A 12,946-nucleotide genomic window follows, 5' to 3' on the forward strand; every position below is an offset into this window, starting at 1 on the left:
CGCGTGTCGCAGAACCCCCGGCCTGCCGTGAGCCCAGTAGTGCCTGACAGAGGCTGCGATCGAGTGCTTGCTCGGCCGGCAGACGGGTCCTGGTTCCTCCGGTAAGGGTGTCCGCATCAGGCTGCCCCGCCTCGCAGGAACCCAGCTGCTTTTGCTGCTCATTTTACTCCAGCTGGTAGTGGCGGCAGCTCAGGGGCGTGGACCTGGCTTTTAACTTTTATTTGAGCAGCTGAGAAGTTGTCTTAAAAAACTGGAGTGTAAAATTATTGTAGACTTTGGAAACGATGACGAAAGGACATCAGAGCCTCTCTGGTTTGGTAGAATGGAATGACAGCTACCGCCGTGGATAAGTAGAGGCCAGAGCAGTGCTGCCCTCTCCCCTCAGGTCTGAGGGCATTGCCCAGAGACCGACTCGCTTCCGTAGGCGAAACAAACCATCCGAGAGTTGCGGTGAGCTGGCTTCACTTGCTGTGATGGAGCTGGTTGGTTTTTAATTCCTACCTGGAAGCTCACTCTGCAGGCTTAGGCAGTGCTGATTGCAGCCGTGGTGAGAAGTGTTTTAATGCAAACAATTTTTCTTTCTACCTAAGTCTTCACGGACCCTTGGGAAACAAAATCCTAGGTGGAAAAGGTCTGAGCAGTGAAACTCACGCCTGAAGCAATGTAGTATGCTGGGCATCTGCCTGCTGCATGGAAAATGGGAAAGGGGACGTTGTTCGCAGGACCCAGAATGGCTCAGAATACAGATCTCACGGGTCTTCGTGGCACTGAGTAACTCTGAAAACTTGAATTTTTTTTTTTTTTTTTTAAGTTTCCTCTGGCTAGCTAGTCCATGAGGTTTAGGTTGCTGGATCTGAGAGGTGTGCTACACACTTGCTTCATCTCTTGGCAGATGAGATAAGGTCATGTGGAGTGGGGCAGCAGTCTGCTAAGCGAGAGGTGTGCGAGGAGAGCGGTGGCTGAAGAAGGGAGGAGAGGTGTCGGGACTGTCGGAAAGGATCCGGCAGAGGTGCGGGGACAGGCTGGAGCACCGCCGGGAGCACCTGCCGCTCCCGGGCGCCGCCGGGAGGTGTCGCTGTGGGCGCTGCCGCTCGGGCATCTCCCGCCGCTCGGAGCGGGAGAATGAATAAAACAGGAGCTGGACAGGAAAACTGAGTACAGGAAAAATATACGTAATTAAATTCAAATGCACCATTCGGGTATTAAATACGTCACTGACACAGTTAATAAAATATGTGTTTCATCGTAAAATAAGGTAACTTGCTGTGCTAAAGCCTCCTTTTTTTTTGTTTTGTTTCCTATTTTTAATTTTAATTATTTACCTGGTCCACTGAAGAAAAATATTTCTCTTTTCTCATTTTTAACTTTTACTCCATTTCTGCTTTTCAGTGTCTGCTTTATATTTTAAGCCTTTTTTTCAGAATAAAACCTATATTTTTACAGATATTGTTTTGGATTCTTTCCTTTTGGAGAGAAGTGAAAGCTTGGGATGAAGAGTTGGTTTTCATTTTCTCTGTGTTCTGTGAAAGTTGCTTTGAAATGTGCACTGATATGGCTTTGGGGTCTGAAAATTACAATGTGTATTTTAATCTGTACGTTTAATGTTTGAAATGTTAACATGTATAGGGATTTTATATTTATAGAAACTTCTAGATATTTTGAATGCTTTTTCGGTGGTGCCGAGCATTCCTCACGCCAAAAGTCTGTCCTTTTTTATGTTCAGCTGAAGATAACTGGAGATAATCAGGTGTTACTTGCTAACTTTTCAGTGACTTATGACTTTTCCTTTTTTTTTTTTTCCCAGTACCAAGTCTTTTCAGCCTAATTTTCCTTCAAGCCTTATCTAATATATTTCCCAGCTAAAAATCTTATGTGCATTAATGCTTTCATTTAATACCTTCTTCTTGAGACGGTGTTCTTTAACTATATTTCATCTCTTGCTTCTTAGGGAGGAGAACGCAAACCAATAATGATCATGCTACACCGTGAAAATGACACTTTGGGATTCAATATTATAGGAGGACGACCCAATCAGGTAATGAGAAAAGTAACTGTAGGTGATTTTGTCCTTATCTACTTTTACTCTATACACTGTTAGTAAAGAGTTACTTTTGATGACAGTAGGTATGGAATCTGTTCTTCAGATAGAAGAACTGTTTATTATCAGGTATAATTGGAGTCATTGTTTGGAAGACATAATCTCATGAGGATTTTACTATTCTAATTTTTTGGAAGGGTGTTCCTGGTGTTTTTCTTTAGGCTGGTTTACACTCAGTTCCCATGTGAGTAATGTGTATTCGTGCAAGCTCTTCAATGGAAATCTCTGAGACTACTTGTAAAAGTCATTGTTGCAGGATTAAGCCATTGGAATTTTGTGAAACAGCTTGCCTTTTTTTTTTTTTTCTTCATTTAAAGGAGAGAAGAAAATTTGCTTCTGTAGCTCAGATAGTTTAAGCACATGTCCTGTTCTCACATGCCTGCTTTCAGTTTTTCTTTATGAACTGAAATGGTTTTCATCAATGCTATATCTTAATCTCATCAGTCTAGGTTTAGAAAGTTCATTGCAAACCATAGGATATGCATAAGGATCACTAGCCCCCACCTAGAACATACACATGAATATGCTTGTGCTTTTTTTTCACTTCATCTTTCCAAAAGCATTAATCAGGACTGTTATTGCATATGAAGGGTAAAGAAACCTGTTAAACTGGAAAATTAATAGTTGATTAAAAAGGGTTGGTAATAATTATGTACTGATCAGGTTCTTGTTAAGTGGGAGAACTGTAACCTTCTAATATTATTGAGGAGGGGAATAGGACCCTGTCTATTAGTTTGGCAATCTTCTTCTCTAAAGCTATATTTAGTGGTGCCAAAGAGTCTGTTCCCATTAGTTGCTGCAGAGTTACTGTTCCCTGTGGGTAAATATGAAGACCAGCAGTAATCATATGTTTGGGCTGTAAATCCAAACTAAGAGTTTCTTAGATTTTTCTAGTGGAAGGGTGAGACAACACGTGGCTACAAGTTAAAATACACATGCCATGTTTGGAGTATAGCAGTAACAAAATCCAGACCATCTTTAGTTAGGATTGCATTGTGACTTCTCTTACTTACATCTGTAGGAGAACTGCAGGGAAAAGGGAGCATGTGTTCTGTTTCCTTGGGATGGCAACTGAGCTTCTTCAAAGGGCTTAGATGTTGACAGTGCATGCTGCAACAGTTATATGTATCACAAACTGTCAGATTTTCTGACTTATTATTTTGCAGTTTTAAGGAGTAAATGATAAATATATGGAGGTCTATAGCTCTGGTGTTGAGAAAACTGCCGAATGGAGAAAAGGAAATTAATTTCTATTAACACTCATATTTGGAGACAAATTGGTGATGTTGTGAGGCAGGGATGGTCTCAGGTGGTTCTGAGTCTTTGAAGTTCAGCTTGGAAGTTCCTTTGTGTTTTGTTCTTATTTTGATAAATATGACTACCATAGGCATTTGATTGACATTTCCCAGATATCAGTGTGAGACTCAGTGTATCTGGACCTGAGGATAGAACAGGAAAAAAAAATGCTTGAGTTGACTCAAATATTGAAAACACAAAGTTCTGCTCAAAAGCTTAAATAGTAGAACAGGAGTTGTTATTAAAAAGACAAAAAGAGTTGGTGAAGGTGCTCTGTACATTCAGGTTGTTCGGGGAAAAGTGAAGCGTTGGCTTGGTTGAAGCGTTGGCTCTTGCAGCAGAAGAGCAGAACAGTGATGTCTTTATATTAGTCACTTGCTTGGGAATGAGTTCTTCACCACATGTTATTTGTGTTTTATAAGTACAATGCAGCTTTTTCCCACTGTAAAAAGCTCTTGATGACTTGATGACTTGGGGAACGTACACACATACTTTCTGCTGGCTGTGTTTCTTTTCAGTCCATAATAGGTATCCCCACTGTTTACCTCCTACCTGAAGGGAGGAGGAGAGGAACAACTCATCATAGGATCATCTTTTATTTTGTCAGAAAGGAACTTGCTTCTCATAAGTGTGTTTCTGAGAGGTGATTCATTATTCTGAGGGAGCAAGGCTGCTTTGATGGGCCCCAGCTCTGTCTGGCTGAGAGGACGGTTTCCCCTGAGGACACCACGTCAAAGCCAGGCTGGAGGGAGGTGTGTGCTGCGGGCACAGTTGCTGCACGGCACCTGGGCTGTGTGACGTAGTGCTGCAGCTCAGTGTGCCTTGTGCTGTGTTTTCCTGTCAGGAGTGGTGGGTACCAGCACATGCAACTGATGGGGACCACAAGCCACACTGAAATACCCTTTTTCTTAACAGGTCATATGTTGCTTTTGAAAAAGCCAATGAAATTTCTGATGGAAAGAAATACAGTTTTATGTATTAAGTGCTGTAATTTAACTTTTGGTTTTCTCAAGTTAAAACCAAACCATGTTACTCTTGTCTTTTCACTAGTGGCCATTACGCTTCTTTTATCAGTTTCATTTCTTGCTGCTTAGATGGGAAGTCAGTGGAAGTCTGTTCATTCATCATTTCAAAATATTGCTAAAACTGTTACTGTGTTTCCCTTTTGCCTCTTACCTGACATGTATGAGTCTCTGTGACAAGGCGGAAAAAAAAAAGGAGTTTATGAAAACATAGTCTGACTAATATTATGTTGAACAAATATTTATTAACCTTAAATCTACCTGGCTTAAGTCTCCACAGGACTGTTGACACATTGTGTAAAGTATGTTCTACATATGCCTTTACAGTCTTCTTAATAGAAAAAGTTATAAAGCATTTTCCCCATGAGTGTATAGGACCTAGACTAGAAACCTGTGCACAAATGAACTGTGCTGTTGGTCAGGGATTCACCAGTCACAGAAGGAAAATAAGCATCATAATCTAAAGCATAAATCAGCTGGTAAACTATTCCTTTAGTTATTGATAATTAGGTTATTATTTGTATAAACACTCAAAAAAACCCTGTAAGTAGGCACCGTCTGCTTGACATTAGTTCTTTATTAATAATTATTTAAAACTACTTTTAACTACCATGTGATGAAATAAAGCAGTTCCAGCATGTACAGCAACATCAGTTATATTGTTGCAGCTGTGGCAGATAACTTGTCTGTTTTAAATTTGACCTTATGCGAGCTGTACTTAGTGTTGCATAGAGATCAACTGGAAGTGGGTTTTCATTTTGTCCACAGCTCGTCTGTGTGGATTTCATAGTTGAGCAAGTTCTCAATCTCCCATGTGAATAGGATTTATGAGGTTAACCAGTTCCAACCAAATCCTGTCAATGTAACGTGCCAGCTAACTAGTGTCACTTTGTTCTTTGGAGCTTTATTTTCAAATGCAGTAAGGGAGTTTGCAAGCAGCAGTACTGCAGGACCCCTTTTCCTTCTGGGAGAGACACTTGTGCATCCATTTTTATGAGTGTCTTCTACTGTGCATTTATGTGCTAGGCTGCTGTGAAGTCTGAGGTTTGCTCCAAGTATTTTAGCTGGGATCGGATAACTCTTGCACCTTGTGTCTCATTTAGACTAAAATAACCGGAAGTAAATGGATAATCTTATAAAAATTTCTGGAATAATTCATTAATTCTGTCCTTTTGATTAATGACTACTTTGTGTTAAGCAAGTTAAAAAAACTCTCAAGGAGCTTAATTCTTAGCTAGAAGAGTGAACTGCATATTTCAGGTGGATTTACATTTTTCATTGCTGCTGATTTTAGTACCATCTCAGTTTTTGTACTAATGTGGCCCTTTTTGCAACTTCCCTCTTGCCTGGTACAGAACAATCAGGAGGAATCTGCTGAGGGAATTTATGTGTCGAGGATTTTGGAAAATGGACCTGCAGACAAAGCAGAAGGCCTGCAAATTCATGACAAGATTATTGAGGTAAGAAAAAACCCTCACCAATGGATTAGTCTGTCATATTATCAGATTAATAAAGGATTTCATGGTTTTCACCCTAAGTATGTTGTAATTTTTCTCTTTTGCTGTGTCCGAACATGATTCTTGTACACTGAATTGCTTGAACATTTCTTAGAATTAAAGACATAAGTAAGACAAGTAATAAATTTACTGGTGTTGCAATTAAGCTGATCTAAGTGAAGCAAAGGTGTCAGCACTTAAAAAGAACGCAATAGAGGCATTTTGCATTTCTTTTCATTAAGCTGAGAAAGAAGGCAAACGATGAAAATTCACATGTTTTGTGAAACTGATTTTGTCCTATGTAGGGACTATTACTGTCATGACTCTGGGACAAGGCAGAGGAGATGGCTTGGTAAGCACTGCTGTGAAACTTCTTAAGCAGAGGAAGTACTTTCTGCTGTATGATCAGAAGGAGATAATCTATCGTTCTCACCTGGATCAATACAGCACTTTCATGGTCATGTAATATGCTAGCATGGAATTTTCAGTTTGTTCCTGCATTGTATGCAGTTTTTCTCATTAAATAACTATAAATAATAAAAGAAATCAATAACTCAGTTGGAAGAATAGGTTGATGTCTACCCTACACGTGCAACTGTAATTAGCCCTGTAAGAAATCTCAAAGGAACAGTTTCAAATGGTGACTGAAATAGGCTCCTTAGGGTGCTGCCAAGACGGCATTTCCCATCACAGCTCTGACACAACTGGCAGTGACAGCACGTACCACTAGCTGCTGGGTTTGTTTAGGCTGCGTCACTCCAGCTTTGCGAGTTTAGGGGAGGCTTAGAAGCATGGTGTGAACTTGTCAGTTGGACGGGTGTTTGAACAAAGACACATGAAACAAGTGGATTGGAAGATAAATGCAGAATTCTGGTGCTGGTTTCTTGTGTTAAACCTTGTTAAGGACTAAAAACCTAAGCTAAGAGTGTTTGAATGCTGGCATTGCTCTTGATGTTGGGAGCCTAGCCAGTATGTGAAATCAAATGAATATATTTTCTTGGAAAAATAAAGCTTATGCTCTTAGCTGGCAGATAGATGCATCTCTAGGAGACACCAAGTGGGCTGAGAAGAACTGAACTTGCACAATATCTCTTATTTCCCCAAGGTATACAAAGGCTTTCACATTTGATTTTTTTTGTAACAGTAGCCTTATGCTGTGAAGATCTATTTTCTTCTGACATTACTATTTCACTTACCATATTTTGTTTTGGGTTTTTTTACAGACTGACCAGCTATGTAGTTTCATGCATTTGCTCAGCACTTCCTGCTTTAATTTCTTGTGCTTTTATAGTGCCTTGTTTTTTAAGGCAAAATGGAGTGTTTTTGGAGGAAGGAAGAATAAAGTCACAAACCAGCATTTATTAAATGTGAGGTCATTTCTCAAAATGTCACCATAATTGATGCTTGATTTTTATATGTTGAAAAATTCTGGGTGCATAAAATCATACTGAAACAGATTCCAGTTCTATTTGACATTATAGACCCAATCTAGTGTAAGTATTCATACAGCTCTGAATGGAGCACCATGTTAATATGCAACAGCTTTGTATAGAGCTTTTATATTCGGGCAAGCATTTAAAAATATTTTGGGTTAGGCCAAATATTCTAGTATATGTTTCAGTGTTTCAAAATTTATTAGAACAAAATAAAAAGAGGAGAAGAAATAGTAACACCAAGGCATTCTAAGTGAAATGCAAAGAAGAAATTATTCCTCCATGCTAGGTACAGGAAGCAGCTGGAGTCAGAACACTGAATTTTTCATTGCCCATGTATAGCTACCAGTGTCGTCTTGCTGTGGTTTGTTGTGAAAGATCAATCTGAAAGCTTTCGCTGTGAGGAAATAATCAGGATGGTGTAACTATTTAAAAAACATTGGCAGATATACAGAATATGAGTTTTGGTGAGAAGTTGATAGGAAGTGGGACTTCTTATTGCTTGCTCTTTGCTTATTCGGTGATCTGATCTAATGGGTGATATTTTATGAGACCATTCTTCAATAATCAAGCACAGAAGGAACTGATGTTGTTTGAAGAGCCTTTAATAGCTTAAGTCATTTATTTGGCAATAGGATGCCCGGGGTGTTTCTAGCAATGTGTATCTAATGGGATAATGGACAGAACTATCCCATTAAATCAGAAAATCTGTTCTCAAGGCATGTTGCTAAATAAAGAAGGTAATTTGTTTCAGTGGTTTATCACATGTTTAACAAGTATTAACTGCACATGGTTGACTATGGTGGGTTGTGCACATTTCAGATGACCATCTTGTGGGCGACAATGCAGCAAATGGATTTCACAGTCCTATGGCATTGGCAGATGGAATTGAGAGCCAAGGCTGGCAGACATACGTAGTGCTGCCTTTTATTTATATATATCATTATCTGTAGCAGAAACATTGCCAAATAATTGTTAAGGTATTTAGAAGAATGTCAAGGGAAGGAATCAGATTTCTTTCTTGAGGTATTTATTCTAAGCGTAAAAGTACCACAGAAATGACTTAAGTTGATGGAAGTTTTTGAGATCAATGTGCCCAGGCCATAGAGCCTCTGATACTTTTGTGTGAAGAAGGCTGGTGTTTATTTGGGCTTTACCCTCAGGGGAGCATATTTTGTGCATGAGGACCTGAAAGCTGAAACAGATGCCTGTGTGCTGGCAGGGTGGTGGTGTGTGACAGTGACAGGGTGACAGCCCCAGATCCCTTGTGTCAGGGGACTGCATCTCTTCATGGGGGATGGTCATGGACCCTTGTTGATAATTTTCACCGTTCTGCTGAAGAACAGGTTTCAGGCACAGCATTACCCTTTTTATTAAAGGTTAACTCCTCTGTGAAAAAATTGTTTATGCATTGTAAAGCTGACCTGGGACAGTGATGTGCACAAGCAACACTTTGATATATATTTCCAGGAATCCTATTACAAGCCTCAAATGATCCTTATTTATTCATCAAGAATAAACCCTTATGAATTACTTCTATGTAGCAGTTCCTGCGGATTTCATGGTCTTCTGATGCTTTCAGAAGTTTTTATCCAAAAATCCAGCTCCCTAAGTTGACACTGAATTGTGTTTTCCAGGACTAAAACTGTTCACATTCTATAAAAAGCATCTCATAAAACCAGATGCAGCACTGGTATCTTTGACTCCCAACATAAAACCATTGGATATGAGTGTGGTGTAAAGCCACCCAAGCTCTAACTTTTGGATCTCTGTTTTCTTCCTTTTCACCCTTTTCACTTCCTTTTCACATGCATTGTGATTCTGAACATCTGAATTGTGTCAAGAGGAGACAAGCAGCAAGCAGTGCACAGGGCTGTTTATTAGTCTGTGCTAGTTCAGAAGAATTCTGGTTGCTTCCAGGAGAAAATTCAAAGTATGTTTAGAATGGTTCACAGTTATATAGCTCAGCATAATTTTATCTCCCCCTTGCTGCATGCTAATCGTTCCTACTGAGTAAATTCATTGCTCATCTCTGTTCATGCTTGATTACCTCCTCAAGGCAGTATAAAACAGCTATGATCCTTAGCAATGTTACTGATACACAGAAGTGTTTTTCCTGCTGCTTTTTTTATCCATACTTATCGTTCTGAGTGGTTAACACTGAAAGCAGCTCTTTCCATGTGGAGGAAAATGACTCTCAATTTGCAGTCAGTTCATCTTCACGTAAGTATGGCACCACATTGGCCAGATCTCCAAGCAGCACAGTACTTAATGCCTAATTACCAAGCCATTCCAAACTAGTTCTTTGAGTTGGTATTTTTCTTTGTATGCTCTGGTTTTAAGCCCAACTTTGGAATAAAAAACAACTCAGTGATTGATTTTTCTCCCATCTTCTTCCATTATGTAAGTCACAGTGTCTTGCAGAATACTCTTGAATCGCTTCAATGGTGTACAGAAAACACAGGACAGACTTTACAATCCAGTTCTTATAAAGAACATTTTTTCGTCAATTTGAGGAAAAGGAGCAACTATTAACTCACACTGTCAAAGTAGGTTTGCCAAATAACAAAAGAGCAATGAAAAGCTTTGTATGCAAATAAAAAGGACTAGGCTGAAGTCCAGAATATTCATATGTGGAAGTGTAAGCACATCATCAGCTGACAGGCTCAAGTGTTTTTCTGTTCCTTGCATTGCAAGGAAAAGACTTCTGTTCTTTAACTCTCAAGTGAAATGAGAATATTGGCCCTTCAGCATTTTAGTCAGCTGATTCTCATGAATTAAGTGGGCATGATGGAGAAGAAGGGAAAGGAAAACATTTCGTCTGGGATCTTTAAGTCTGAAAAATAAGATAGATGCATTTATATATAACGACTGTATGTTTTGTTCATGCAGCCTGAGCTCCATAAGTAGATAATAAATAAGGCTTCATCCTGTATTCCATGTTTCCCTTTGTTCTTTCCACTTTTTTGGAGAGTATTCGCACAATGGCTTTGAAGCACATGTCAGCAAAGCCAGTTTCAATAAAGATGAAGTCTTAAGGCTTATCCTGGCAGAAGTAACTTACATCTGTTAAGTGCCTACACAGAGACTTTTTTAACTACTGCCAGACTGCTGACTGTGCTGTGTGTCAGCCTTGTGATGTTTTATCTTCTGCATGTTTCTGTCATTACACTCACTGTGTTGCTCAAGCAAAATCTTTGATACTAGTCATGTTTATTTGGCTAAGATTCTCCAGTGTCAGATTATGTCTGTAGAAGTGTAGTGAGTCTTAAAATGTCTTGCTGGGATCAGAGCCAGAAGATTTCGAATGACTTTGAAACAAAGCTGCACAAGATGTGGCCAGTAAGATCTGTATGGTAGCTAGGAAAACTTAATATAGTTAATTTTAGGGGTGTGGATTTCAGTGCCTCTAAATATACCTTAGCTATATTCTCTTAAATCTGTAACAAATTCATATTATGTTGCAGGTAATCAGATTTAGCACCTGCAATCATTAGATAACTCATAACTAGTCTGAAAGATCCCTAGCATAATAAACTAGTGGAACTACAGGCTTAGAAATGTCTGTAGAATCTTTTCACCTCTCCCTCACCTGTTGAGCTACAGGTTTTTAGAGACCTGAAATCTTTCTTCTGTCTGAATAAATTTTTAGAGTCGGGTGTGACCAGGTCTGCATAACTTCATTTGAATAGAAGCTACTGTCCCACTGACATTTTTTACAGAAAAAAACCAGAAAGCCTTAGAGTGCTTCTTGGAGAAGCAAGAGATCCAGGTTGTGGTCTCTGCCCTGCCTGAAGGATTGAATTTACGTCTCCGGGTAATTGCTCCTGTTAGTAAGGCAGAAGCTCTCCTGTGTTAGACCAGCATCCACCCACCCTCCTCAAACAGAGCTTGGTACCAGCAGGTTTTTAGAGAGCCAGGATTATTCAGTGATAATCTGGTGTGAGATAGAGACTAGTTCCAGGGAGCTGTATCTGGAATACTGGTCCTGCCCTTTTCCGGGTAAGTGCTTGTGACAATACACAAGAATTCCCCTCTTTCTTTCACGGTCTTGTGTCTTACATGACACTTTAATGATACTTGCATTTCTAAGTTCACAGTGCCTTGACTTTGAGAGGGGAGCTAGCAATTGCTGTTAACCAGGAAATCCTCTAGCTAGGACAATTTTCTAAATGTGAAAGATGGGGTCCCCTGACTGAATGAATACCAGTAGTTATGGTTTTCCTCCTCTGGGTTTTAACTCAAGCTGCTGTGTTATCTGAAAGGTGGTTACTGCTGCTGATGCCCACTATCAAAAGACCATGAGGGCTGGGTATCTTGTCGGTGGGAGAACTTGGTGTTCAAGGTACTCTCTGTTCTAGAAGTTGACCATGGTTATCCTAGAATGCCTGAATTTCATAACTCGTTGCCTCAGTTTAGAGATCAGCAGCCTAAATTTGACTAGACTTGCTATAGGTCTTCAGAGGTGCTTGAATTCCTTTCTATTCACAGAACTAAAATGCAGATATTGTGTTTAGAGAAACAGGTTATGCTCCTTCCAAAAAACACTAAAATTCTAGCAATTCAGTGTCTGTGTTTTAAAAAGAAAACGTTAGACTTGTTTTTACGTGACCTAAAACTTCTTAGGGTTTTTTGTGGTGAACTGTGTTAGTCCTACTAAGACTTCACAAAATCCTTTCTGTCCTAAAGAACAGGAAGAAATAAAGCAAAATTATATTTAAGAAGGGGTGAAGTTTGTGTAATAGAGTAAATAGTGAATGACAAGATTTTATGAACAGAAATCCACTATTTGATCTCTTAGTTGACTGCATGAAGTCTTACAGTCATAAACAGGTAAAATATTATTTGACACTTTTTTGATACTTGTGTAGCACAGCAACATTAAACAATTCTAAAATGCCTTGTCTTCTAAGAGATGGGGTCTTTTAATCTGAGGTATAAACTCAGAACTTGCTGTGGATGCAGCTGTAGAGAGGCCCAAGCCTGTGGGAAGGTTTTCCATCTGTATTTGTTTGGTCTTATTCTCACAGACAAACCAAGCACATGTGCAAGTATAATGCTGCATTGTTTTTGTGAAAATATGTATGCTCACAGTGCTTTTATCTAAAAAAGGATGGAAATGCCAAACGTGGTTGGAACATGACCACCAGATGAGCTCTCCAACTAGTTTATTTGCAGAATTGGTATATTAAAGCGATAAGGCAGTGTCGTCCTTTTCAGTAAGTCTCTTCAGACTGTGAGTCATAGCTCTTTCTCAGCAAGGTGCTCCCAGTAAGCAAAGAAGAGGGATGCTGTGGTAGCTGGAATGGCACAAGCTAGATGGGGCAGAAGCAACCGTGTGAGAGTGTTTCTGAAATGTGACCTAGCATGAAAGAAGTCAAGAGAGTATGTGAAGTGGAAATGGTGAAAATCGTCTTCTACGCTGTTTTTTTTAATGCTATTTCTACCATGCTGGGGTTTTTTTTAGGTGGCTTAGGTTAGTCCTGATGAAAGAGGCTTTGGGATCTTGCATGCACGTGAATGTGCATAACCCCTGCCCTCCAATGGGATATTTCTATGTTGCTCTGACTGTGGGGGATCTCTACAACAGATGGATCACTG

At 39.6% G+C, this 12,946-nt stretch overlaps 1 protein-coding gene across 3 annotated transcripts in view; it reads left to right on the forward strand.

The window, feature by feature from the left end:
• PDZRN4 (PDZ domain containing ring finger 4) overlaps positions 1 to 12,946 on the forward strand; it is a 275,404-nt gene that overhangs the window by 34,958 nt on the left and 227,500 nt on the right. Inside the window, exons 1-3 of one of the 3 annotated variants that reach the window (XM_017733135.1) lie at positions 524 to 547; positions 1,949 to 2,035; positions 5,772 to 5,876. In XM_017733135.1, coding sequence (XP_017588624.1) covers positions 1,970 to 2,035; positions 5,772 to 5,876 — 171 coding nt within the window. In that variant the 5' untranslated portion in view covers positions 524 to 547; positions 1,949 to 1,969. Of the gene's footprint in view, positions 1 to 523; positions 548 to 575; positions 1,256 to 1,948; positions 2,036 to 5,771; positions 5,877 to 12,946 lie in introns of those variants that run through there. The other 2 variants (XM_017733134.1, XM_017733133.1) reach the window with 2 other exon arrangements.

Source organism: Corvus brachyrhynchos, unplaced genomic scaffold (assembly GCF_000691975.1).
Source record: "Corvus brachyrhynchos isolate BGI_N302 unplaced genomic scaffold, ASM69197v1 scaffold32, whole genome shotgun sequence".
NCBI lineage: Eukaryota > Metazoa > Chordata > Aves > Passeriformes > Corvidae > Corvus > Corvus brachyrhynchos.